General features: G+C 46.5%; 1 protein-coding gene across 4 annotated transcripts in view; it reads left to right on the top strand.

Annotated features, from left to right (window-relative positions):
• Nucleotides 1–4327: 4327 nt before the first annotated feature.
• Nucleotides 4328–27322, top strand: part of FHDC1 (FH2 domain containing 1) — a 42382-nt gene continuing 19387 nt past the window's right edge. Inside the window, exons 1-5 of one of the 4 annotated variants that reach the window (XM_030878262.2) lie at nt 5797–6184; nt 9726–9990; nt 10698–11321; nt 21497–21558; nt 22227–22329. In XM_030878262.2, coding sequence (XP_030734122.2) covers nt 10776–11321; nt 21497–21558; nt 22227–22329 — 711 coding nt within the window. In that variant the 5' untranslated portion in view covers nt 5797–6184; nt 9726–9990; nt 10698–10775. Of the gene's footprint in view, nt 4572–4599; nt 4842–5796; nt 6185–9725; nt 9991–10697; nt 11322–21496; nt 21559–22226; nt 22330–27322 lie in introns of those variants that run through there. The other 3 variants (XM_060299686.1, XM_030878264.2, XM_030878261.2) reach the window with 3 other exon arrangements.

Below are 27322 nucleotides of genomic sequence, written 5' to 3'. Positions count from 1 at the left end.
AAATGAAATTGAGTTATTTGTAGTTAGGTGGATAGACCTAGAGTCTGTCATACAGAGTGAAGTAAGTCAGAAAGAGAAAAACAAATACCATATTCTAACACATATATATGGAATCTTAAAAAAAAAAATGTTTCTGAAGAACCTAGGGGCAGGACAGGAATAAAGACGCAGACCTAGAGAATGGACTTGAGGACACGGGGAGGGGGAAAGGTAAGCTGGGCCGAAGTGAGAGAGTGGCATGGACATGTATACACTACCAAAGGTAAAATAGATAGCTAGTGGGAAGCAGCCGCATAGCACAGGGAGATCAGCTCGGAGCTGTGGGACCACCTAGAGGGGTGGGATAGGGAGGGTGGGAGGGAGACGAAAGAGGGAGGGGATATGGGGATATATGTATATGTATAGCTGATTCACTTTGTTGTACAGCAGAAACTAACACACCATTGTAAAGCAATTATACTCCAATAAGGATGTTAAAAAAATAGAATAAAATAAAAAAATAAAAATGAGTTTGATGCCTCAATCCTATGCCAGAGGGGACTCGTTTCAGTGTGTCCACTGTGGTCCCCAGTGGGCCCGTGAAGCCAGCTCATGGATTAGACTTACTCTTTGAGCAAATAAGCCTGTCTTAGAACTGTGAGTTCTTCTTTAGAATGCATCCTGGCATTTGCTTCATTTTGGTTTGAAAGTTTGTTTCATGGCTCCTAATGACAGATTCAAATCCAAAATGCTTGATGTAGGAGAAAATGAAAGCTTCTCAGGGCTGAGGAGGTGAAGCTGGAAGAAAGGAAATGAACTGGACAAAGGAAATGGAGCAATCTGGAAGGGACAGCCTGGGGAGAGGGAGGAGCAAGCTGCAAACAGAATTCTTCAGTAGGGCTTGCAGCAGGCACCCAGGAGGCCACTCTGAGCCACTGGCACACTCCCAGGAGATGTGGCTTGCTTGCAGGAGTGTGGGCTGCCCACTGACCAAGGCTCAGGAGCCCAGGACGTAGCAGCAACAGCCAGCTCCAAGCCGCAAGCTCCAGGGCTGCGCTGACTTTGGGCGGCTTGGCTTCAGGAGTCTCTCCAGCCTTCCTCGCAGACAGGGTGGCTGGCAGGTTGCTGGGATACAGATAAATGGCGGGTCCTTTTTTTTTTTTTTTTTAGCATCTTTATTGGAGTATAATTGCTTTACAATGGTGTGTCAGTTTCTGCTGTATAACAAAGTGAGTTCAGCTATACATAAACATATATCCCCGTATCTCCTCCCTCTTGCGTCTCCCTCCCACCCTCCCTGTCCCACCCCTCTAGGTGGTCACAAAGCACCGAGCTGATCTCCCTGTGCTATGCGGCTGCTTCCCACTAGCTCTCGATTGTACATTTGGTAGTGTATACTCCCAAGCACGATCTTAGGTGAGATGAAGGTGTGGCTCACAATTAATAAATGAAGAATAAATCGTCCTCTGGATTTGCAGCCTCCAATCCAATGCATCAGGATCTTGACTCTACATGAGAGCTGTGTTCTGCTCTATTTAAGTACTTCTTGGCCACCTCATATGCACAACACCGAAAAGAAGAATCAAAATAAGCATGTCACATTCAGAGGCAGCACACAATGCTGCTCGAGTGAAGTGGGAGGGAATCAAGATGGCAGAGTAAAAGGATGTGGATCTCACTTCCACCCGCAAATGCATCAAAAATACATCTACAGGGGCTTCCCTGGTGGCGCAGGGGTTGGGAGTCCGCTTGCCGATGCAGGGGACGCGGGTTCGTGCCCGGTCCGGGAGGATCCCACATGCCGCGGAGCGGATAGGCCCGTGAGCCGTGGCCGCTGAGCCTGCGCGTCCGGAGCCTGTGCTTCGCAACGGGAGAGGCCACAACAGTGAGAGGCCCGCGTACCGCAAAAAAACACACAAAAAACATCTACAAACAGAGTGAAATGGGGCGCTTCACATCGTGGAGATGGAGGCATGCTGCTAGAGGCAACCTTCCGCGTAGGCACCTACGTATTCTACAGAAGGTTTGAACAGGTGCGTAGTGTGATGAAATCAGACTTTTTTCTTTAAATTCATTTTATTTATTTTTGGCAGCTTTGGGTCTTCGTTGCTGCGTGCGGGCTTTCTCTAGTTTCGGCGAGCGGGGGCTACTCTTCGTTGTGCTGTGTGGGCTTCTCACTGCAGTGGCTTCTCTTGTTGCGGAGCACGGGCTCCAGGCGTGCGAGCTTTAGTAGTTGTGGCACGCAGGCTCAGTAGTTGTGGCACACGGGCTTAGTTGCTCCGAGGCATGTGGGATCTTCCCGGACCAGGGCTCGAACTCGTGTCCCCTGCATTGGCAAGCGGATCCTTAACCACTGCACCCCCAGGGAAGCCCGAAATCAGACTTTTAAAAACACTGACCTGACAGCAGAGTAGGCAGAAGAGGGGAGAGGCAGAAAGATGGCTGAGGCAGTGGATGCACCAGTCCGATTTCACTTGTCGAAGCCAGACAACACAGAAGGTAGGGTTTCTAGGATGGTTGTGAGACTCAAGTGTGAGGCCTGACACACAGCCAACAGCAAATGAACATCAGTTCCCCTTTCCTCTAATCAGGGCACGTGTAGTGGCAGTGGATGTAAAGTACAGATGGAAGAGATCTTACTGGGGAAAGAGCAACAAATTTGGCAAATACTTGGATATAAAAAATGTAAAAGAGGAAAAGAACCCAAGGGAACGCTGGGATTTCGAATTTTAAAAGTCAGATCTTTAAGTAAGGGGTGCAGGCCGGAAGAGTAGTAGTTTTGAGAGACAGAGGAGTTGACTTTTGGACCATGAATTTGGACTTGAATCATTACAGGGACAATATGGATTCAAGAATCCCTGACATAGAGGTGAAATCAGAAGTGGGTTTACCTCGGAGCTCAAGTTTTCGTGCCTCTAACTTTCCCCAGACACTTCCAAAAGGGCGTAGCTGCTGTTGTGTTGGTATATAAGTTTTTATTGTTTTTCTTTTAAAAGCTCCCTCATGAGTTACACAAGCTTCAGGCCCCACAAAATCTGGGCGCCTTCAGGTTGAAGTCAGAAGGCAGTACCCATGGGATAATGGGAAATAAAGAGTTGGAAGAATCTGGTTACCGTCCTCAAAGGACAAGAAGGGTCAGCAGAGGAGGCAGAAGAGGCAGAGAGAAGGCCTGTAGGCCAGGATGCTGCAGGACATCAAAGGACTGAGGGGCTGAGGACGGGTCACTGGACTTGACCCTTTAAAAAAGTGACTGATTTTGGAATGCACACTCAGTACATTGTAGGGAAGCCCAGGTTGGAGGGAGGCTTGACAAGCAGGAAGTGTGCAGTGGCTCGACTCCTCATCTGGCGAGACTGACATAAAAGAAAAGGAGAGGATGCCGTTAGCCCCTCACTTTGATATTCTGTAATTTAACTTTTGCCTGTGCAGTCAGTATTCCTTTGGGGTTAATATTAAGTCCCCGAGCATGGGGCTTTCTCTTTTATTACACTTCCCACTCCTTGAGATTTTCTGTGGTCTTAGTCGGATCTCCTTCTCTTGACGGTTAGCGTCAGCCCGGTCCATGGCTAAAAAACGGGCTGTTGGTGGGCAGAATTTTGCTTTTTGGTTGTTTGTTTGTTTTCAGTTTTTACCCTAATAGCTCCTCTTTTTCTATTCCTGTGGAGGTTGAGAATTCTGTCCTGTGAGTTCAGGGGCTGTGGACCAGCGTGGAGAGGCGGAAGTCATCAGGCTCCAGAGGCTGGATAAGCCCTGGTCTGTTAACTGGGAGCACAGAGCCAAAGGCAGAAATGACTTCATCCCCGCAGAGGGCGCCTCCCCACCCCTGCAGCTGATTTCAGATCAGTCGGTTCTCCGGGGATAGGTTTTCTTTGATTACTCGGTTCTCACTGCCTGGCATCATAAGTCACTTTGAAAAAAGATGCGATAAAACCATTCCCTGGTTTCCTCCTGTGAGGAGCCTTTCCCAGACAGCATCTGTTCATGTGATCAGTCCTGGAGTGGACTTTTTCTTTGATATATAACTGAAAGGTTTCTGTTACCATCATCATTGAGGAGATTAAAAAAAAAAAGAAAAAGAAAGAAAGAAAGAAAGAAGGAAAGAAAGAAAGAAACGAAAAGTAACAAACTTGCAGGATGGCAGGTCCCAGGGAGAAGCTGACCTTTGGGAAGCTCCGGCCCGGCTGGGACTCGGCCACGCGGGCTGGGACAGTTCACCCAGATGCTGCCTCCTGCTCCAAGGAAAAACGAGTGTGTTGGGCAGAGGGTGGCCTGTGTGCGCGCGGGGTTTGAGCTGAGCGTGAATGAGTGTGCGTGTGCGCACATGTGTGTGCGCGCGCGTGTGCGCAGGAGAGGGTGTCGGGGAGGCTGCTGCAGAGGCTCCTTTGCGGAGCCACTTGCCAGTTCAGAGCCAGCTTGCCGCCTCCCCTGGCTGGTTCCACGAGGACACCTAGCTCTTCTTCACAGTCCGTACATCTCTGTCCCCCGCCGCCGCCCCTACTGTCCTCGGTGGCCGCCCCGCTCCAGCCTTCAGGTGCTGGCAGCTGCCTGCCGGGTGGCGGCTCCCAGGCCTCCGAGGCCCCGCGCAGGTGAAGGTGAGCGCCGCAGCGCCGATGTTGGCGCTCAAGGGTGGGAGGGAGGAAGGGCTGAGCTGGAAAGGGCGTGCTGCCCTTTGCAGCTGGCGCTGGGAGCAGCCTGGTCTGCAGCATTGTTACCTGAGGCAGCGGCCGCGCCCCGCCCCGCGCCGCCCTGCCCCCTCGCGGCCCCGAGCAGCCCTGACTGCAGTGACCCAGGAGGAGGCGACGGCGCTGGGAGACCGCGGGCGGCGGGGAGAGAGGAGCGCGCGCTGGGAGCGCCGGCCGCGGGTGAGTGAGTCGCACGGCCCAGGCAGAGCGATCGCTGCTCAGGGGCACCCGGGGACCGAGCCTCCTCGGCTCCGGAGGGCCGGGGGCGGGGATCCGTCAGGACCGAGGCACTGAATCTCGGCTGCCTTCAAGCCTCACCGGGAAGGCTGGGGAGGTTTGAGCTCCCCCGACTTTGACGGCTGCACTCCCTGGGCCGCAGAGGACAGCCATTCGTCCTTTGAGGGGAAGACGCGCGCGTCTGGACCAGCTAGGTCCCGGGCCGCCTCCGGGTTAAACTTGGGCCGGCTGATTTAGCTTTAGCTGCCAGGACTTTTGGCTAAACTGAGCTCCCACTTGATCCCCGCCCGTCCAAGAGCGAGCAACTGGGGGCGCCCGCGCCGGGTCCCTGCCCAGCAGGGAAGCCACGACTTGCCCCTCCTGACTGTGGTGCGGGGCTGGCCAGGACCGCGTCCGGGTGATACGGACCGAGGACAAGGCGGTACTCGCTCTGGCACGTTCGCTCTGCCCGTGCGAAGTTCAGCTTAGAAGTTGAGCCCTGCGCTTGTGGAAGTTTAGGGAGGAAGTGGGTGGGCTGGCGGGTCACCTCCAGCCTCTTTAGTGCCCCAGCTCGGGGACACCGGGCTCTCGGTTTAATCCTCCGACCAAACACCAGGAGTCTCCCCTCTGTTTTTCTCGCCGGCTCTTCCCCGCTCCTTTTGGCTGCTCCGCACTGCGGCCGTGAGGCTCTCTCCCCCCTGCGCTCGGGACCCGGACCCCAGACGTGGGGAGGTGTCGCCGCGGAGGTTCGAGGAGGGGGCGGAGCCCGCAAACTGGGAGATCCCCCTTTCGCTTCAAGCACAGTGACACCTTCCCTAGTGAGCCCCCCACTCCGCTCGGAGGAGCCAGGTTCGGCGGCCCCCGCGAAGGGGGCGGGGCGTCGGGGATCCGCGGGGGAGGCGGGGGCCCTCGAGGCGAGGGGCGGGGCCGGCGATCCCTGCGGGGCTCCGGGAGGGGCGAGCTAGTGCGGCTGCCGCTCCACTAAGCTTCTGCCTGAGGACGCGCGCGCGCTCGGTGCCCGCGGGAGGTAGAGGGTTCCGCCGTGCCCCGGCGTCCGCCCAGTGGACCCGCGTGTCATCGCGCGGCGGGCGGCGGCCCCTCCCCGGCGCGCGCCTCGGCCGCGCCGCAGACCGTACGCGGCGCGTGTGGGCGTCTGTCTGGGCCGCGCACCGGCGCCCGCTCTCTCACTCCTTCCGCAGCCGCCCAGATAAGGACGCGCTGGGGCTGGCGGCCCGCGGACTCCCCGGGGACTCGGACGGACGCGGCGCCCTCCGAGCCTTTCGTGCGGCCGAGCCTGTGGCGCTTTGGTGAGTGGCTGGGGCGGGACGCGGGCCGAGGGTTGGGGGCGGAAGGACGCGGTGGACCACCCGCCACTTCAGAGACCTAGGGCGTCCAGACTCTGCGAAAGAAATCGGGCCCCCGGTGTCCCCCACGCCGAGTTTCTTCAGGACCCAGGAGTCCTTTTTCAAACAGCTGTTTGCACAGAAACTGCGCCTGCTGTTCGGCCGTCTGTGACCCCCCTCTCGTCTCCTGACCCACAGTTGTCTTCCTGGAATGAGTCGCGAGCGCTTCCTTTCCTCTCTAGAGCATCCTTTGGCACCCGTTTGCTTTGTTTGGGGACATTGAGAGAAGCTGAAAATGCACATTCAGAAACAGGCGTTTTTTCCTCTGCTCCCAGGGTGTTGCGCTCGGGGGCATCTGTGGATTGTTTATGTTGTGCGGCGGCAGATTAAACGCGCGGACTGGAAACATCTTGGGTCCTTCCACTGCTGGCGAGAGTGCCAAGGTGAAGAGCTGGATGTTGCCAGCTCTGGTTTGACTGTGGGGTTGACGTGCTGTGTTCAATAATCCAGAAAGATTTTGAAAGATAGGTGGTTGGGGAGGAGCCTGTTCCCAGTGAGTTGGTGGAGAGCAAAAACTCCATATTTAAAAATGGCCTGTCCCTTCCCCACCCTCTCTTCTCCCCCCAATAAAATAGGGCCGTGTGTTCCTCTGCCTCTCCTCCACACCCGGCTTGCTCTGACCCCGTTTGTCATCAGAAGGGTGTGGGCCAGCCTTTCCTGATCCCACCTCATCTGTGACACATGTCAGGAATCAAGGGGAAAAGGTTTTTCTGGTGTGGCGTTTACTTCTGATTATTGCTGACCGGCTGAGCAACCGTTTTTCAGGAGAGCTCTGAGCCCTAAACGGGCTTTCAGAAACGTGTTTTCCTCCTAAATATACTGTGAAATTAAGCATACTTACTCTTTTCTTCCCTCCCACCCACTCCCTTGAAGAGAATAGAGCTTCAACGATGTTTCTGACACCACGAGCAAAGTAATCCTGGCTATTTAGGCAAGAGAGTTTAGGAGGGGCCCCAGGGCTTCTTTGACGACCCTTATTCTTCTCATTCTAAGACTTTTTGCTTGCTGATCAGCTAAAAGCTAGGTACATGGCCACAACATCCCCTTATTAAAAATCCACACAGTTGGGAGATGCTCAGCTGAGCTAGTAGCCTCCCCAGGAGGGGCCTTCACGGGAACTTACCCCCAGTGGGTCATGATTAGCACCCAGGGGACTCAAAGAGAAGTTCTCATCTTCAGAGACTTACTGTGACAGCTGTACAGTTTACTCAGGGCTGGTCATTTGTCAACCTTAGCAGCCGTCCCCCCTGCTGCTGCTGAGGTCCCCAACCTGTAGGTGAGATGTTAAATACAAGCCTGTCTCTGTTTGCCCTGGGGAGATTGATGGGACACTTGACATTTTCCAGATACAGCCTGAGGCTAATTCCATTGTCCTTGCCGGCGGCTGCCCGCTGTGTGAAACAGCCGTCTTTGGGGCTGCTGCATCACCTATGTTCTCCTAGCATATTGGGAGAGTATGCGTTTGCATCTTTACTGCGGACAGTACCATAGTAAATCGAATATTCTTTGTGTATCCTCTGTTTTAATATCTCGTGAGACTGTGGAAAGGGTTAGAATGTGTGTCTGCACTCTCTTTTTCCTGCCATCTCTTTGACATTGGAAATCCTGGCCCAAGGGGGAAACCCTATCAAAGCCCTATTGAGGCTTGTAGTAAAAGCATTAGCATCTTAGCTAATCATTGCTGGAGAGCTCATTCATTAGAAGCTGTTGGGGGCCTAGGATCCTTGTATGTTACCCTGGGAAAAAATTAGCCAGACAACATACCAGGAACAATGTTGTAAATTTTCTTTTGTTCCTTTAACTTTCTAAAATAACATTCTTTCTTAAGACGTGACAGTGGTTAGAATCCTGCTGATGCATAGCTAACGTGTGTCACTTTTCACGTTGACAAGCTTTAATCTGGTACTTCCTCTGCAAAACAGACTATACTCAAAAGGACTCACATGCTTTGGGGCTTTGGTATTAGAAGATGGTGTTGCACGACCTCCGAGGGCATAGTCTCTTTCACTCTTTCTTAGTATCTCTACATTTGCTCTGTGAGGTTTAATGGCACAGCTGTGCATATACTAATGCAGCACTGAATGAGTTATTGCTCTCTAGGTTGGAGACTTTTTTAGCTTATCACCGTTCTTAACAGAGACAGTCTATAAACAAGTCAGCATATCTGGAACTGGAGGTGAATTGGAGGATTAGCAATTCTTCAATACATGAGATATTTCATGTACAGAAGTATTTTAAAATATGTAAGGATAAACTGCCAAGATTACCTGTACAGTCTTGAGAAAAGAAGAGTTCAGATCTAACTATAAACTGTAATTGACAGTGAGTCATGTGCTTTAGGGATGCCAACTATGAAAGCAACCTAGTTATGCCCCTAATGATAATTATGAAAACTCCTTTTAAAAGCTAGTTGCATCTCAAGTGAGCTGTAAGTTGACTTGGATAAATATTTTCAGTTTTACTTTCTAAAAAATTATCCCATGATAACACTGCACAGCACTGCGAATGTACTTAATGCCACTGATGTACACTTAAAAGCAGTTAAAATGCTAAAAAAAAAAAAAAATTATCCAGTAATAGTTGGAAATGCTATTTTCTACCCATATGTAATTTTCAGAACTTAAATATTTAAATGTTTCATAAAAACATGTGTTCTTGTAATGTAGAGATAACAATATACTATCACTGAGTATTGAAAAGGGACCGAGCTCACAAACCTAGTAACTTGGGAAGCAGAGAATGGGAATATTAAAGGTATGATTCTAGTAGCCAAGGGTAACCTAGCGTTTTACCTATAAACCCAATACATATTTTAAAGCAAATGTAGTGCCTGTGAAAATAAAGAGAAATCGTATGTAGCTGTGACACCAGTTGTTAATAGTGGCTAACTATGTACCATCTTGGTAAGGGTGTACACATATGAGCTCATTTATTCTCATACAAACCAATGGAATGGTATATGCTTATAGGATAGAGGAGGATGCTGAAACATAGGTTAGATAAACTACCTCACCCCAGGTTGCACACCTAAAGAAGTAGCAGAACTGGGATCTGAGGAAAAGCAGTCTGTTCTTGGAGTCTCCCCTCTTACTCCCAAGGCAGTCCTGCCTTTTGTGTATGATTCTGTGTAAAAGATTTAATAATATTTGAATTAGTGATATCAGACCATTTACTCCTGTAGAATTCTGCATTGTGTGCTGAAGATGTGTAACTATGAGCTTTGAACAGTAATGCTGTAGAAAGCTAATTCCTTTCAGAAGTCCAGTCTAAGAAGCCCCTCCACATGACCCGTTATGACCTAGATGAAACAGCCCCCTTTTCACACACCCGAATAGTTGGGGTGCTCATTCCACAAGCCTACACGGGGCCCCGTGTTCTACATCTCCACTTACCTGTCCTCACATCTGAAGACCTGTAGTTATTTTGACCCCTGTTTTCACTTCAGGTCCACAACAAATGAACAAAAACGAATATTTAAAGGTCAATAAAAACACAAGCCACCAAGATAAGTCAGTGACCGAGTGGATAAGGGGTAGCCGTGTGGCAGGAGTGATTCGGGCAGCATCCCCTTGTGTGTGTGTGTCTCCTCTGCTGGTAGCGTCACAGAAGAAGCAGAAGAGGCACTGAGAAGTTCTGGTGGTTTCCAGAGAGTTAAGCTCCAGAGAGCTTAACCAGAACCCAAAACGATCGCATCGGAAGTGACGGTGGAGGTCAGTGCCAACCTCCTGATTTTACAAGTGAGAAACTCCAAATCTAGTGAGGCAAAATGGCTTTTCTAAAATTGTAAGCAGTAAAGCTTGATTTAGAGCCGGAACCTTTTATCTTCGTGTCCGGCGTTCTTTTCTCTATTTGCGAGGGAGCAGCATCACCAAGTGTAGGGAGAAGACGATGGCACTGACTCCAGGGGAAGGAGTTTGGCAATTATTTTATCATCCCCGAATGCCCTGCCTATTATGTGCAAGGTGGAGGATGCCCTTTGACCCACTAATGGGTAGGGGACATGTCCGTACTGGAAAAAGACAGAGTCACTAGGGCTGCAGCCATTTGGGTAATTTCCCCAGGGGTTGGGGATCCACTGCCCAAAGAAAACGAGCCAGTGAATGAACAAGTAGCTTGTTCAGAAAGGGAGCAGTACTTGCTGAACCTATTGCGGGTTCCTGGTAAATATGTGCTTTATTGATGAATGGAAGGTTTCCAGGTTGGATTTATTGCCGCTGCTTTGGCAGCATTTCCAGGTAGTAAAATTTGGTCCCCATTTAGAAAAGTATTAGTCCCTTTTAGTTCTCTTTTGGATGTGTGGCCCCTCATTGATTTTAATATCCAACTACTCTGGGAGGACTGGCACTGGCCTCGGAAGGGAGTCGCTAGTATAGCAATGTTTTCCTGCACTGGTTTTAAAGTTGTTTTATCTTTGCAGGTTTGGAAGATGACACACAACGCGGTTACCTTTGCTCTGGCGGCAGACTAGCGGGCGGAAAAGTATGACACAAATTTGATGTCGGTGTCTGCTTGTCTGCTTCCCCAAGGTCAAGAAATTATCTCCTTAGAAGGCAACAGTACTATGCACGTTATGAATTGTGTCTCCTTGGTCAGTGATAAAGGAAATGGGAATAGTGCCACGACAGCTGGATTCATGATTGGGCAAACGCCGCCACCACCACCTCCTCCTCTACCCCCTCCACCTCCACCATGCCCATACTCAGGGAAAGGGTTTCCTCCCCCTCCCCCTCCCCCTCCACTGCCTGGGGGGCCTCCGGTCCCCCCTCCCCCTCCAGGACTACCCCCAACCTCTCACCTGAACGGCTACAGCCACCTCGGTAAGAAAAAGCGGATAAGGAGCTTTTTTTGGAAAACCATTCCAGAGGAGCAAGTTCGTGGCAAAACCAACATCTGGACCTTGGCAGCCAGGGAGCAGTGTCACTACCAAATTGATACAAAGAGCGTCGAGGAGCTGTTTGGGCAGCAAGAAAATACCACCAAGTCTTCCCCTTCTGGGCGAGGAGGGCCTTTAAATTCGTCCTTCAGGGAGGGCAGAGAAGAGGTAAGAATGGTCCACGGAGGGATGGTTCTCCCCACACTGCACTGTTTTGTGTTTGGGGACGTGTGTACATTTCAAAACCTGCTAGAATCACTGAGAAATAAGATAATGCAAGTGAACGTGCTTTGGAAATGATGAGCTTGAGCTGAGTAGCAAAAAAGTGTGAGAGGCATGCGAGCCATATCCTGGCAGACATCCCAGAGGATGGTGACCTCATGCGGGGAACATGCTATCTGGAGGCCTCGCTCCTGGCCTCCCGGCAGCACCTTGTCTCCAGCACATCTGCCTGGTTTCCCCTGGTGGAGCAATTCTGCTGAAGGCCAGTATTATGAGTCGCCATTGAAACAAAAACCTGAGCTCCTGAACTCAGTTACCTGAGATTAACTGGAGGTTTCTGAGACAAAGTGCCTTTTATTTAATAACATCATTAAATAGTGTACATCCTTAGACTTTTATCTTTATTTTTCCCTCCAGCTTTCGTTCCACAAGTGTTGTGAGGTGGCCTTCGTTCTTCGGATCTCTGAATTAAGTGTTGGCCATTGTGGAACAGATTCCAGAGAGCCAAAGCATAAAGCTATTTTCAGATAGACTTTCTGCAAAGCACATTTCCAGTGAACAGGAACTGTGTTACTTTGAGGAAAATATAAAGCTAGCAAGTTAGGACTTCCCTAGAGGTCCAGTGGTTAAGACTTCGCCTTCCAACGCAGGGGGTGCGGGTTCGATCCCTGGTCGGGGAGCTAAGATCCCACGTGCCTTGTGGCCAAAAAGCCAAAACAAAAAAAGAACAGAAGCAATATTGTAACAAACTCAATAAAGACTTTAAAAATGGTCCACATCGAAAAAATCTTTAAAAAAAATAAAATAAAGCTAGCAAGTTATAAGAAGGTAAGTGAAAGCATGGCTTCAGAGCTACAGGTCACCGAACATTCATAGAAACTGAGTAAAAAATTACATTTCTAAGTACTCTCTGGTTAGAAACATGAAAGTAAATTAAGAAACCTCTATTTGCTAGAAGAAATAATTAGGAAACCGGGGTTAAAAGAAAAGAAAGCTGTCCCCCCCACCACAAAAAAAGGGGGGGGCAACAGAAATGCATCATTTTTTAATCTGTTGTAAAGGAGCAGAGAAAATAGGTCAAAGATAGAGCTGACTAGATAAGAGCGTGGGCAGGCAGGGCTCTGGAATGAAGTAGCAGCTCTCTGCATTATTGAATTCTTGAGCTGACAGTATTGACCTCTTTTCTCTGTCTGGCTCAGGAATTCACTTGGGGGCCCTTGAAGCTGGCGGGATGGTCCCCCGTTGAAATAGCCAAGAGTCTATTTATTATAAAATGTGGAGAATCCTAGGACTAGAATTAGGCGTAAGCTGTGAGATGATTTGTGAGGAAGTCTTCAGGACATCCTCAGTGCCCTCCTGTGCCGAACCTGGCCTTCCCTGCTCTTTCCTTTATGCAAAGGCCTTTGATTTCTCAGTGCATCCTTTCAGTATCAGAAGGAGCAAGAAGTCATTTCCTTAGTACACTGGCCTCTGCCCCAGCTTCCAGCAGAGGCTCCTTGCTGGGCAGTAGGTCATGCTCACCAGTGTTTCCTAGCTCTACTTACTGGCCTTGAAGCATTTTAAAGGAAAGAGTGGATGGGTGCGTGGAGACGGAGCTCATGTCTCAGGAAAGCCCCTGTCACACACAGAAGGGGGTCTGGCTTGATCACGCTCCTGGGGAGGCAGCTGACCAGGTTAGAATGGGCAGTGTCCTTTATAAACTGGGGACGTTTATTTGGCCGGTGATAGTTCAGGGGGCTGTGTGGAACTTGCTGCTTTATGTTAGTGACTTCAAGAGGGGTTAAGACCCACTGATGGAAGGAAGTGGCAGGGTGTGTGGCATCTTTTCCCACCTATGGCAGAAAAGCAGAGAAGTCCATTTCTTAGGCCAGATCTAAAATTCAGGTAAAAAGAATCTTTCTTTTTGCCTCTCTCCACCCTAGGTACATTTCTTTACTCTTTTTGTTTGTTTTTCTTTAACTTTAAAAAAAGAAAAAACCTGAAACTGAACAATTATTTTTTAAACGGTGGTAAAATATATATAACATAACATTCACCCTCTTAACAATTTGTAAGCGTACAGTTCAGTGGCACAGAAACATCCACGTTGTTGGAAGGCTGCCATCACTATCCATCCACAGAATCCTCTGCATCTCGCAAACTGAAACGCTGTTCCCCATTCCCCCCCTCCCCCCAGCCCCTGGGAGCCACCCTTCTACTTTCTGTCTCTATGAACCTGAGTACTCTAGGTACCTCACACAGTATCTGTCTTTTTTTTTTTTTTTAAAGGAACCATTTAAGAGTTTCAGAAGAGTTGTTTTTTTTTTTTGGCCACGTGGCATGTGGAATCTTAGCTCCCTAACCAGGGATCGAACCCACACCCCCTGCATTGGAAGAGCGGAGTCTTAACCACTAGACCATCAGGGAAGTCCCAGTATTTGTCTTCTTGTGACTGGACTGTTTTACTCAGCATAATGTCCTAAAGGTTCATGCATGTTGTAGCATGTACCAGAATTTTAAGGCTGAATAATATTCCATTGTATGTATATACCACATCTTGTTTATCCAGTAATTTGTTGATGGACACTTGGGTTGCTTCCACCTTTTGGCTTTTGTGAATAATGCTGCTATGAATGGTGGGTGTGCAGATATCTTTAACACATGTAGGTTCTAATCTGCGAGATAGCAGTCTAGAAAGAAAAATTAAACTGCCATGACTGTGTATCATAAGATAATCTAACTCTTCAACTTCTCAGTACTCAGGTAGGATAAGTAGTGTAGGTGGATGGATTTAAGGGAAGATTAGATAATATTGTCACATCACAGAGGGTTACCCAGAATTAGTTTCCATTTTTCATGCTATCTCCAACATGGCTTGAAGTATTATATATACTTTTTTTTTTTTTTGGTAAAAGACTATAGTACATGCCGTTTTCTTCCCTCATTAGATTTTCTTTAAAGAAGTTACAGTGCAGCAGAATGATAGTCTAACATGGACCAGTAATAAATCTTCCAATTCACTCTGTAGAAAGTAGAGTCCAGGGTTGAAACTGTGTGGACTGGAGAATACATACACATAGCGTGTTTGGCCGAGGGACCCATCCTGAGCCTGGAAACGTGGCCTTCCCATCTGCTGCCACACAGCTCATAATTCTGAAGCCTCAGACATGCCACGGATCAGATTATGTTCCCTTGAAATGTAATAACCTCCTACAGAAATGGCCTGCCATTATGAGGTTGGCTCCGGCTTTAAAGGACCTGTAAAGCACTACAAATAAGTTCCGTTATACTACGAAGGAAGAAGTTACTGGGAGACAGGGAAGAGCTGGGTTTGGGAATGGCTGAATTTAGGTAGAACAACATCTAAAATAGTAAGTTAGAACATGTAGTAAAGGGGGAAGTAGTTTTGTCTCTTTGCTAGACAAAAATTAACTTGAAGAAGCTACAGATGTTACAATAATAAACTTTAGTAAAGTAATTAGAAATAACAAAGGGTATTACTGGGGATAATAATAAAGAGGTTCAACTCAAACTCCACCTTCTTTTCCGAGTTTGGTGATCTCACGTTTGAGAAGCCGCCATCCATCTGTTAGCACTGCTCTTCAGCCCCTCAGAGCTGGTTAGTTGGGGCTACCCTTGTCTCCCTACAGAATCTGAAATGCTCTCAAGGCAAGGACAGCCCTAGCCATTTGGTATCCTCCAAAGAAAGTAAACTGAACTGACAGAACTGAACCAAGGGAGCAAAGAGGCTATCTTATAAGGTATCACTATGATAAGTCAAAATAGGGGTTCACAGAGAAAACACAATAATATGAATAGGGTCTAAGGACATAATGTGAAACCCGGTGACTATAGTTGATAACACTGTATTCTGTAATTGAAATTTGCTAAAAGAGTAGAACTTAATTGTTCTCACCAAAAAATAAATAAGTAAATAAGTAAATATGTGAGGTGATGGAGGGAATGTATACAAGTATATAGTGTATACATATATCAAATCACCGTGATGTGCACCTTGAATATCTTACAGTTTTATTTGTCAATTATACCTCCATAAAACTGAAATTTAAAAATGAAAAAGAAAATGCAAACATTGAAACACTTGAGGTCATTCACTGTGGTGTCTGTGGTAATATTACAATTAGTGTTAGTTAATTATCCCACATAAGAAATAATAAAAATTGCTTATTAGAAAAAGAGAGGACAGGAAAGAGAGAGGAAGGAAGGAAGATTGGTTTTTCTAAGTTTGTGAAAAGTAATGTTATTCTCCCACACAGTAATTCAGGTATCAGTCATTCTTTGTCAACTTTTGTTATGGTCCCAGAATGTTCTAGAATTCTGAGACATGCTCAGTTGAGAACTATAGAACTAGGTAGAGTATTTGAAAGGGAAAAAAAAAGCTTCAACTGGACTATCATTTTTTTCCTCAGAACTGGGGGAGGGACATTACCCAAGGAAAGCCAACCAAAAATTTAAAAAGAATGAAAAACCATCAGAACCCAAAAGCTAAGTCTATATTAGTGGATACAGGAAGATTTTTTAAATATTGCTTTTCAGATCTGACATAGGATTGAAATAACTACTATTTAGTGTTACTTAAGTAGGTAAGGAAGCCTCCTTTGACAAACTGAAGCTAAAGTGATTTAAGAATTTCTTCTTCCACCTTAAGGACATTACGCTAAATGAAATAAACCAGTCACCAAAGGACAAATACTGTATGATTTCACTTATATGAAGTACCCAGAGTAGTCCGATTTACCGAGACAGAAAGTACAATGGTGGCTGCCAGGGGGTGGGGAGGGGAAGTGGGGAGTTAGTGTTTAATGGGGACAGCGTTTCAGTTTTGCAAGATGAAGGGTTCTGGAGGCGGATGGTGGTGATGATTCCACAACACTGTGAATGTACCTATTGCCACTGAACTGTACACTTAAAAACTGTTAAGATGGTAACTGTTATGTGTATTTTACCACAACTAAAAAAGAAAAGTTCCTTCTTCCTTTAACGAATATGGGAGGCAGATTTTGTGGTGGATGGATGAGAGTGCAAGAATTGCAGAAGAAGAAAAGGACAGCTTATATGGAGGTTTGAACAGGTGGGGCTGGGGGTGTAGCCATTCACATGCTTCCCTGAGCACGCAGCACTGCTGTTTCAGTGCCTCAGAGGGATCTGAACAGCCCCACCGCCTGGCAGCCTGTGGGGAGACTGTTACGAGAGCGGGTGGGACGTCTTTGCCGTGGATGAGCTGAGCACATCTCCTGACGTCTTTGCTCCCCTGTTCACCAGGGATGGCGTAACTCTTGGGTGGGCCTTTAATGGGACAGGCCATGAGCTCTGTACGTGCTGAGTACACCTGCCTCAGCAGGCCTGCGGTGTCCAGAAGAGTAGGTACGGATGAATTGAACTGGTGGGGAGGGAGGGGCCAGGTCAGTTCACCCCTGTTCCCAGGGTTGTTTGTCTCCACCTATGCAGTCCGCGAGGAGTGCGCTCCTGGGAGTGACTCAAGAGCACCTCTAGCTGCACACGCTTGGGCGTCTGAACTGCCGGCAAGCCTTTGGGAAGTCAGATAAGCTAATTTACACATGTAGTGATAACCCTCTTTAAAGGACTGTGTAATAACACCGCTTTAGAAGGCCGAGTGTGATGCCCTCTGCGAGGAGACTGCCCGTGCACTGGGCAGAGCTGAGGATGCCCGGAGAGAAGGGCACTGTCCCTGCCCTTATCAACTGTCTCACTTTCCTGTGGTTTGGAGGAGGCGCTGGGCTTTGTTTTCCCCCTTACGCTGCTCAGCGATGGCCAGCCCAGGTTTTCCCTTAGGAGTATTGCTGGATTCCCTTAAATTAGTGACCAGTTTCCTCGCTGGTGACACAGCTGCTGCCCCAGGCGTGGCCCCCTGTGCTCCCTGCGGCCTGAGCTCCGCTCCCTGCCTGAGCTCCACTCCCGGCGGCCGTCTCAGCGGGTGAGAACGTGAGTCCTGGCCTTCGTCCCACAGATACAACTCTGGGGTCACCAGGGGCCTCGGCCAGGCCCCGTGGATGGCTCTCTGCAGGTCTGCCCCCATTCCCAGAGAAGCATCCCAATGTGTATACTGGGCTGGTGGGGAACCTTCCCTACTTCTCTGTTCTCCTATATCTGCAGCAATATTGAAAGTCACAGGAACTAGAGTGAACAGGAACCAGAGAGACCTTGGGGCATTTCAGTTCAGTACTGCTTTGGGGAAGGTATAAAATGACATCTCTGAGGCTCAGTTTCCTTATCTGTCAAATAGGAACAATAATAGTAATTTCTCCACCACTTTTCCAGCAATAATAGCTATGGATCTAGGCTGAGGATACAGAGTCCCAGAGGGTTGAGGGGTGAAGAGGATGAGGGTGGGGCTTGGGTGTGGAGGCGGAGAGGGTGTTGCTGTCAAGGGTTAAATGTAGCAGGAGGTGGTAATTTAATGAAAAAATATAAAAAGTTTTTCCCCCATCTGGATAGAAGTGAGTGCAGAGAAAGCTCTTCGGATATATGTATATATATAGCCAGATCAATGCACATGCTCCTACTTTGTAATTTGTGAATTATAATAAGCACATAGTTTCTGTCTTAAATTTAGATTCCTCTCTTTGGTAAAAGCTTTCCTCTTAAAGGATGTTAAGTTTGACAGGTTTTGTTCTTACCCTTTCTTTCCCCTCTCCTCTCCCCTCCCTTTACACTGAACTTGAACTGTAATCCGTGGGTAGGATTCCAACAAGGAGCCTGTCCTTTTAGCTTGGGAGTTCAGTTTATGGCTGGCAGGTGATTGTGTTAACATGAAATAAACCCCTAGGACAGTAAATAATGTGATTGTTTAAGATTAGTCTTCAAAAGAAGGCAACCACACTCTTGTAAAAATTTAACCTTCTAGCCAGGAAGTCCCATTAACTTTGGTTAACAGACTTGTTGCCTCTTATAAACTTAGAAGCAGGCCCAGAGATCAGGAATTTAATCTGAAACCTGATTCTTTTTTGTTCACAGTGTATCACATACTTTTGGAAAGAAAGAGCCTTATAACAATATTCCTATTTCGCTCGTCTCCCTTTTCCAAAAAACAAATGGGGAAAATTGCGGACTTTTAAGGTTATCTTTCTTCCATGTATCCTGGATATTTACTTCCAAAGAAATGGCTTCTGTATTTAACAATACCCACCCCCTGAAAAAAGATTCTGTCTAAATTTTAGTCTGATAAAACCCTTCCAAATTATTACAGTAGTTCTCCCTTATCTGCGGGGGATACGTTCCAGGACCCCCAGAGGATGCCTGAAACCGTGGATAGTACCAAACCCTATATACACAGATGGTTCCATGATGGTTCAACTTAAGATTTTTCTCCTTTATGATGGTGTGAGAGCAATAGGCATACAGTAGAAGCCGTTCTTGGAATTTTGAGTTTTGATCTTTCCCCACTAGCCATTTGCGGTACAGCCCCTCTTGTGATGCTGGGGCAATGGTGGTGCAGCAGCTCCCATCAGCCATGCGATCACAAGGGCAAACAATCGATACACTGACAGACATTCTGTTTTCCACTTTCAGTACAGTATCCCATTAATTACATGAGATGTTCCACGCTTTATTATAAAATAGGCTTTGTGTTAGATGATTTTGCCTAACTGTAGGCTAATGTAAAGGTTCTGAACACGTTTAAAGTAGGCTGGGCTAAGCTGTGATGTTCGGTAGATTAGGTGTATTAAATGCATTTTTCAGTATTTTCAATTTATGGTGGGTTTATCTGGACATAAGTCGAGGAACATCTGTACTGTGTTTTTTCCTACATATACGCAACTATGATAAAGTTTAATTTATCAGTTAGGCACAGTAAGAGATTAACAACAATAAGGAATAACAAAATAGACCAACAATAATGTCAGCGAACAAAAATGGATCAGCTGATCTAAGAAAGACAGAAAATTTTACTTGAGCCAAATTGAGGATTATAACCCGGGAGAGCCTCTCAGAAAGCTCTGAGAACTGTTCTGCCCATTAGAGGTCAAAGCACAGTTGTATAAATTTTTGAGACAGAGGACTGTGCATTAAATGACGTATTATTGACAGTTTACACAGTCCAGATCTACCCGTACAAAGCGAATAGTGGGTCATAGGTCATGGTGGCCCCTTACAAGATTAAGAAGGAAGGTTATCTCCTAAGGAGTTATCTTGTTGATGCCAGGAGAATGTTGCTCTTTATGGTTGAGCAGGTATTTCTGCTGATGGAGAGGTTTGGTCGATGCATAAGGCAGATACGCAATGCCTGTAGAGGGGAAAGAGGAGGCCAAAGGGCAGAGAAAAATTTTTATGTTTACATTTTCCTGGATTTGCCTTAGAATGCGAATTTTTATTTCATCAATAACAACGTACTATAATAAAAGTTATGTGAATGTGGTCTCTCTCTCAAAATATCTTGTACAAATTTAATGCCTTTTCCATTGTAACGAAGCGCTTATCTCGCACTGTGGCTCTAACTTTTGCAGTTCAAGGTGCAACAGCAAAACTAGCAAGAATTTCTTTTTCCTTCTTCACAATTTCACGGATGGAAGATTCGTTCTTACCGTAGATCTTAGCAACCTTGGCATACAAGTTTTTTCTTTCCTTATTGAGAACTTTCACCTTTTCCCTTAAAGGAAGCTCTCTACAGCCTCTTTTTGGCATATCTAAGTTGCCATCATCACTACTCCTGCACTTTGGGGTCATTACTACGTAAAATAAGGGTCACTTGAGAACAAGCACTGTGGTACCGTGACAGTAACCCCATAACCAAGGTGGCTACTAAGTGACTAACGGGCAGGATACGCTGGACAAAGGGATGATTCACGTCCCGAGACGTGAGATTTCAGATTTCATTACTCTGCTCAGAACAGCACACAGTTTAAAACTTATGAATTGTTTATTTCTGGAATTTTGCATTTAATATTTTCAGATTTCTGTTGACCTAGGGTGACTAAAACTGTGGGTAAGGGGAGACTACTGTAATTCTGAACAGCTTAAATCTGTTGCAGCCAAAATCTGGGTTTGGATGGTACATTAGAATGGCCACCATATTTTATTAAATCAAAGATGATCCATATATTATAAGACATATCCTGATTCCAGAGATATTCATATGCCAAAAAACAAAACAACACATCTTAGACTTGGTAAAATACAGCACAAAGTTTTTCTTTTTAAATTCTGAGTAAATAAAGTGTAGGACGCTTTCTTACCTCCTCCTAAAAGGGCTGCTGGACATACATATTCTTTCCCAATGAAAAGAAAATTTTCCTTTAGAAAAATATTAAGAATTTTATTATGTTTCTGAAAATAACAGTGTTGGTCCTTTTACATCCCTGATTCAGGGTTGGGACTCACTCTGCAATAGCTTCAGAGTTCAAATTTCATATGATTCTTGCTATGCTAAGACAGCTATTTCCAAATTAGGGCTTTTAAATGTGGGCTCTACTGTTCTAAGAGGAAATTGCAAAATTTAGAAAATGTTAATATACTTTATTTTAAATTATACAATATTAAAATAGATCTATATGGGGATTCCCTGTGGGCCAGTGGTTAAGACTCAGCGTTTTCACTGATGTAGGCCCAGATTCGATCCCTGGTCAGGGAACTAAGATCCTGCAAGCCACATGGTACAGCCCAAAAAACCCCAAAAAGATATATGTAATTATTATTTTTTTAATTAATTAATTAATTTTTTGCTGTGTTGGGTCGTCGTCTCTGGACGAGGGCTTTCTTTAGTGGCGGCAAGCTGGGGCCACTCTTCATCGCGGTGCACGGGCCCCTCACTATCGCGGCCTCTCTTGTGGCGGAGCACAGGCTCCAGACGCGCAGGCTCAGTAGTTGTGGCTCACGGGCCTAGTTGCTCCGCGGCATGTGGAATCTTCCCAGACCAGGGCTCGAACCCGTGTCCCCTGCATTAACAGGCAGATTCTCAACCACTGCGCCACCAGGGAAGCCCAGATATATGTAATTATTACCATTAAGGAAATACATATTGCAGAAAGTAGATTTACATATTGGGATTTACTCTCTTATACATTAAAATTGGTGTTGTATTTTGATAGGTTTTAATTCTCTTCTTTCCTCCGACTCTTCTTATTCATACTTTAATGATCTTACGTGTCTTTGTTTTTTTCCAGATTACTATCTTGGATGCAAAACGGAGCATGAACATTGGGATATTTCTAAAGCAGTTTAAGAAGTAAGATGTTTGCACACATTTGAAACTTTAGTCACATCCCTGCTCGTCAGCATCAGAGTCCGTGGGTGTGAGCCAAAACGCAGATTCTAACGAGGGAAAGCCATCCCTCATACTTTCAAACTGTTTTTAGACACGTGGCTAGAGGAGGCCCCAAGTGTGTGTCGCTTTCCGCTGTTTTCCTCCATAAAAACATAATCAGGTGGCTTGGAGTCCAGGCAGAATTACCTTGGGGCATCTGTCCATGCCTGACACGTCAGGGAATTTATAAATTCACCTGAGGTGTGGCTCCATGAGTGGAGGATGGATGGGTGAGTCAAACACTGTTAAATTCACGTGTCCTCAAGTGGAAAGGAGAGGGCTCTGGCTCCAGGAGTCCCACAGAACTGCTTTTCTTCTCCCAGAGAAGACTCCCAGTGGTTGTTGCTACCTTCGCCCTCTCTGGGATGCCCGAGGATGGTTTTCTGGGGAAAGGGGCCTCTGGTGTATCAGGATCCCTGCTTTCCCTGGCAGTGGGGCTCTTATGATCGCTGACACAAAACCACCCATCAGACTGGGAAGGAGGTGGAATGGAAGGGAGGGTGGAGGGGGTTTGTTTTCATGTCCCCTGGCTTGTGTTTCTTTGGCACTCCAGCCAATGTGAAAGGGAATCTGATCATTGTCTTTTCAAGGTCTCCTCTGTCCATTGTGGAAGATATTCATCAAGGAAAGAGTGAGCATTATGGATCAGAGACATTACGTGAATTTCTTAAGCTTTTGCCAGAGTCAGAGGAGGTAAGGAATTTGGGGTGTGAGTTTTAAATGTTAGGAGTGATAATAAAAGCTTAATATTTTTAGGAATGTCAGAACTCACATGGGAAGGGCACTCTCCTACCCAGAGCCGGAGTTTTCTCGCCTAACAATTAAAAGTTACCCAGTAGAAAGAGGATGGGTTAGCAAGTTGGAGAACCTAGGCTTAAATTGGCGCTGGTCCCTTAATTGAGAAAGTTGGGCAAGTTTTCATAAGTCCTGTGAATTTTAGTTTCCTCACCTGTAAAATGAGGATAATGATGCTTACCTTACTGGGCTGTTGATAATTAAGCCCTAGTTATGCATCTAACATGGTACGTGGCACATGGGAGCTCAGTAAATGTTAGTTCCCTTTTCTGTCATCTAAGGATGATCTTTGCCTAGGGTGTAGCTGGGGTTGTTTCATAATACATATACTTTTTTTAAAAAAAAAAGAAAAAAAAAACACTTTTGAATAAAGATGCTCTAAAAACTGGAGAGAGGTAACTTGTTAATAAATGCTGTCTATATAATTGATTAAAAGGTGGGGATTGCTATGATAGCAATATAGTACCACAATATAAATAAAGTATTGATTTTTTTTGGAGTGAATTAACTGAATTTATGAATGATTAGGAGCTTGATAGGATAAAAAAGAAAAACAGTTTTGTAAAACCTTCCAAAATTGTGATATTGTCTATTTCTGAAGAAGTGATCCTTTAAAAGTTTCAGTAAGAAGTTACACGAATACATTTGCTTGTACACATTTAAATAATACAGAGCCTTATACAGTAGAAAGTGTAAGTTATCCTTTTACACATATTGCTGGCTCCTCCCTCCCCGATCTCTCTCCACTTCCTAGACATAATTTATGGAACATGACTTTAGTGCATTAATAACAACAAGAGAAATGTATTTGTGCTTTTTCTTTTCCATCAGTGATAAACTCACAGTGCCAAACTGAGGGTCTTCGGGGGTAACTGGCTATTTATGTATTCTGAGCTGCTCTCTCCACCTCGGGTTTTCTGTTTGCAAATCAATTATAATTTACCAAAGCCAAGATTAATTAATGGCATTTGTTAATGTTAGTAAAGTGTCTTAAAGAGTTGAGGGAAATGTACATTAGATCAAAATTTACCCTGGATCCTATAGACTGAACACTCCTTAATCTTTTATGTGAAGAATGGGCATTCCAAAATGTATTTTTTAAATTGAAGTGTAGTTGATTTACAGTATTGTGTTAGTTTCAGGTGTACTCAGGATCTTTTATTAGGATGGATAGTGTTTAATGAATTGAGTTTTCAAAAAGATTTAGTTGCTCTGGAAATCTTCTCCCCGCTTGGGCATTTTTCATGCTTCCTCCTTAGGACTGCTCTGATACCTAGTCCTAACGGAGCTCTAAATTTCCAACTAAGTGGGAGTTAGGCATGAGGGAGGCTGCCAGCTTCATGCCATGAAGAGGCAGAAGGTTAAATGTGGTTTCCTTAATACCTTCCTTCCTAATTTAACAATCAGAGGCGATTAAAAACTTAAATTAAAAAAATTTTAAAATGCAAAGCCTGTGGAAGACGAAGGGATCTTTCAAAGAAGCAGCTTAGCTGTCGAACCTCACGTGTTTTAAAGAACCCTGTTTCTTGCGTTGTCTGTGGGATATAATTCAGAGGAAAGAGGCTGTTAAGAGAGTGATGACTAAAACCCACCCCAGCGCTGCCCTGAGACTCCGAGGCACTCTCTCACCCCCAGATGATTAGCTGAGCCCGGAGACGAGACGCCCGGGGTCCTGCACTGCCTTCCCAGCCGCTGGGCCAGGCCCTCCCCCTCCCCCTGCGGGGTCACCGGAGTGACCGGGGTCTGAGTATCTGACTAGCTGTCACACTGCTGCTTGTTTACATTACCGGCTCAGCACACCCTCGGGCTCCTCCGGGAGCTTCCTTCAGCAGGTGCGCCCTGACAGTCCTCAGGGCTGCTTGGCGCCCTCCCCAGACCCGCGGAGGGAGCCACCCCCTGACCGCTGCCACTGCAGGGACAGACTGGCAGCGCTGGGCGGCCCAGCCCCATTCGGACGCAGGACCTACCCTGCAGTCCTGGGTAGGGGGCAGAGGATGGAGAAGAGGCCAAGGAGGAGGCACGGCCAACTGAGAGAGGGTTAGGAATGTGGCAGAAAAATGCTAATAAACGCATCGCTGTGCGTCACTGTGCGTTGCTAGGTCTGTGGGGTAACGTCTTGTGCTCATTCTTAGCACGAGGATGGGCGACATGTTGATTGAGTGCCCCATGTTCCAGGCCCCGGACGGGGCCAGAGGCAATCGAGTGCTCAGCCCAGTGCCTGGCACACAGAAGGTCAATAAATCACACCCATGGTGTGTGTGTGTGTGTGTGTGTGTGTGTTTCATTTAATCCTCACAGTGACATTGTAAGCTATTCGTCATTTAACAGATGAGAAAACTGGGGCCCACACAGGTTAGATAGAGCTTGTCTAGTGCCACGTGACTAATGGGCTGTCGAGGGCGGTGGGTTTGACCTGGTTTGTCTGACCCCAGAGCAGTTCCTTGGGCCGCACTCCACCACCGCCCTCTGAGGAAGGAAGGGCAAAGGTTCCCCAAACCCCACCTCACTTCAGGCCGGCCTTGCGTCACCTCCGCTCTCACGAAGTACTGGCGTGAGTGTCACTCATAATATGTCAACTTGTCAGCACACTGAACTGATGAACGGAAACGGCCCAGCTGCCAGGCTAACCCCAGGTTAATTTGTTTTCAGACGTTCTCTGCCCTTCACCGCAAAACTTTTATCTGGCACGTTTTTTGTCTTGCCTCAAATTCATGATTAAAACTCGCAGAGGGAGAAGGTAGACTCAGACATAAAAGCATGCTCCCTGTCTGGGCCCTGAGAGGCGGCTTGAGAACAGAGGCGGCTTCTCTCTGTTGGCGCTGGTACCCTACCGCCACAGGCAGCATCAGGGATGCAGGGCTGGAGGTGGAACTGCTGTCTGTGGCAGCAAGTTGAGTCGCCTCCCCTGATATTTTTATCACCTCATTCTTACCTCGTTCGTTTACTCTCTGTTCCTGGGAGGAGGAAGCCCCAGTGTCTTCTGTTGGGTGGGTCTGCTGGTGGGAAACCCTGCTGTTTCAAGGCCATGTGAGTGGAATTAGAGGGGATGAAGGAGGCCTGCCCTTTGGAATGCGTGAGTCTCAAGGAGCGCGCTGTTTGCTGTTAGGGCAGAAACCAGGCACAGCCAAGAAAATGATGCCTAACCACGTTTGCTAAGTGCTTTTTGACGATGATGAGAATGCAGAATAATTCTAGGGTCTGTCCACCCTCTTCTTTACCTTCCTCTCTGTGAAGGCACAGTAATCCCTCTTAATGAACATAAATCTCATTTTGAAATGGAGTTAAGAACTGTATACGTGGCATTTCAATCAAATACTATCTTTAGTATCACCATTCTCTTGAACTCCGTAAGCATTTTTCACTCATTATGTAAGTGGAGGCGATTAATCATTGTTCATTTACAGTTCAGCACATGTTTACTAGAAAATATCTACCAAGTGTACTTAGCATGACCTGTTCTTGTGCTTCAGACAGGAAACCGTGCTGTGATTCTCAGAAGTTTTGCCCGTGCTACATATGTGGTCTTACATAAAGGCACAGCCCCGCTCTGCCCCTGCCCATATATGGTGAATCATTAGACTAGCTCAGGAGGGACCAGGATTCATCCTGTGGCTTTCCCAGTTCAGAAACTAGGCACTACTTTGGGTTTAGCGAATGCAGAAGTTCCATCTGCCCTTAAATTTATTAAGGTTGAAAATGGAAAATTCAATTTGGGGCACTAAAGGTAGGGGAAATAATGCAATTCTATAAATGGCTATTTTCTGCCCACTGTGGGGAAAAATGTAGTCTTAAGGCCCAGACTTAATACCAGGGTGTCTGGGGTGTGCATCTGCACTGTTACATTTTGATGCAGATATTTCAGTTTGTGCATCTTTGCAAATACCCCTCCTCTGTGTTTTTGAACTGTTATTTCCTTTTTTTTTTTTTTTTGCGGTACACAGGCCTCTCACTGCTGTGGCCTCTCCTGTTGCGGAGCACAGGCTCCGGACGCGCAGGCTCAGCAGTCATGGCTCACGGGCCCAGCTGCTCCGCGGCACGTGGGATCCTCCCAGACTGGGGCATGAACCCATGTCCCCTGCATCGGCAGGCGGACTCTCAACCACTGCGCCACTAGGGAAGCCCTATTTCCTATTTTTCAAGAGGTTTAAAAATTAGGTTATTTTTCTGGGCACCTAACATAATCCAGGGGGTGGAAGAGAGAAAGCTTTATAAAACATAACAAAGTGGTAAGTGCTTACTGGGAACAGTCAGCTTCAAAGACAGGCTATCAGCTTTACTCTAGAAGTCTTTTTTTTAAATTGAAGTATAGTGTGTGTGTGTATTTATTTATTTATTTATTTATATTCAGATTCTTTTCTTCTATAGCTTACTACAAACTCTAGCAGTCTTAAGGTGCTCCTGACCATAAAGTGCTGTTGTTGGAAGACTCTCCATTACAGCAGACAGAGATGTGTTTTTTGGGTTGGTCCTGTATTCTCTGAGGGGAAGGCATACCTTGCTCTCTGATGCAGTTTGAGAACTTTCTCTTTGCCTGCATCCCTACTTGCTTAGCTGTTTGGCTATATTCCTACGTTGGAACTCTTTTTTTTTTTTTCTTTACTACAGTTGAAGGAATATTTGTGTGTTTAATAACTTTTAGTATAACTTTTTACAGGAGTAGTACATGCTTATTGTGGACATTTTAGGAAATAAAAATGAGCAGCAGATGAAAATGATAATGACTGTGGTGATTGCCTCACCTAGCGTAGACGTCTGGTTTGTCTTGTTCCTGTGTTTGTAGTGTGTGCGTGGAGGGTTGGGGCATAGTAGACACTTCTTTTCTTAATTTACAGAAGTGGGATCCACTGTACACACTCTTTATGTTACCTGATTTTTTTTCACAGGGGGAAAT

Source organism: Globicephala melas, chromosome 5 (genome assembly GCF_963455315.2).
Source record: "Globicephala melas chromosome 5, mGloMel1.2, whole genome shotgun sequence".
Classification (NCBI taxonomy): domain Eukaryota; kingdom Metazoa; phylum Chordata; class Mammalia; order Artiodactyla; family Delphinidae; genus Globicephala; species Globicephala melas.
This window is presented reverse-complemented; position numbering and strand designations above follow the sequence as displayed.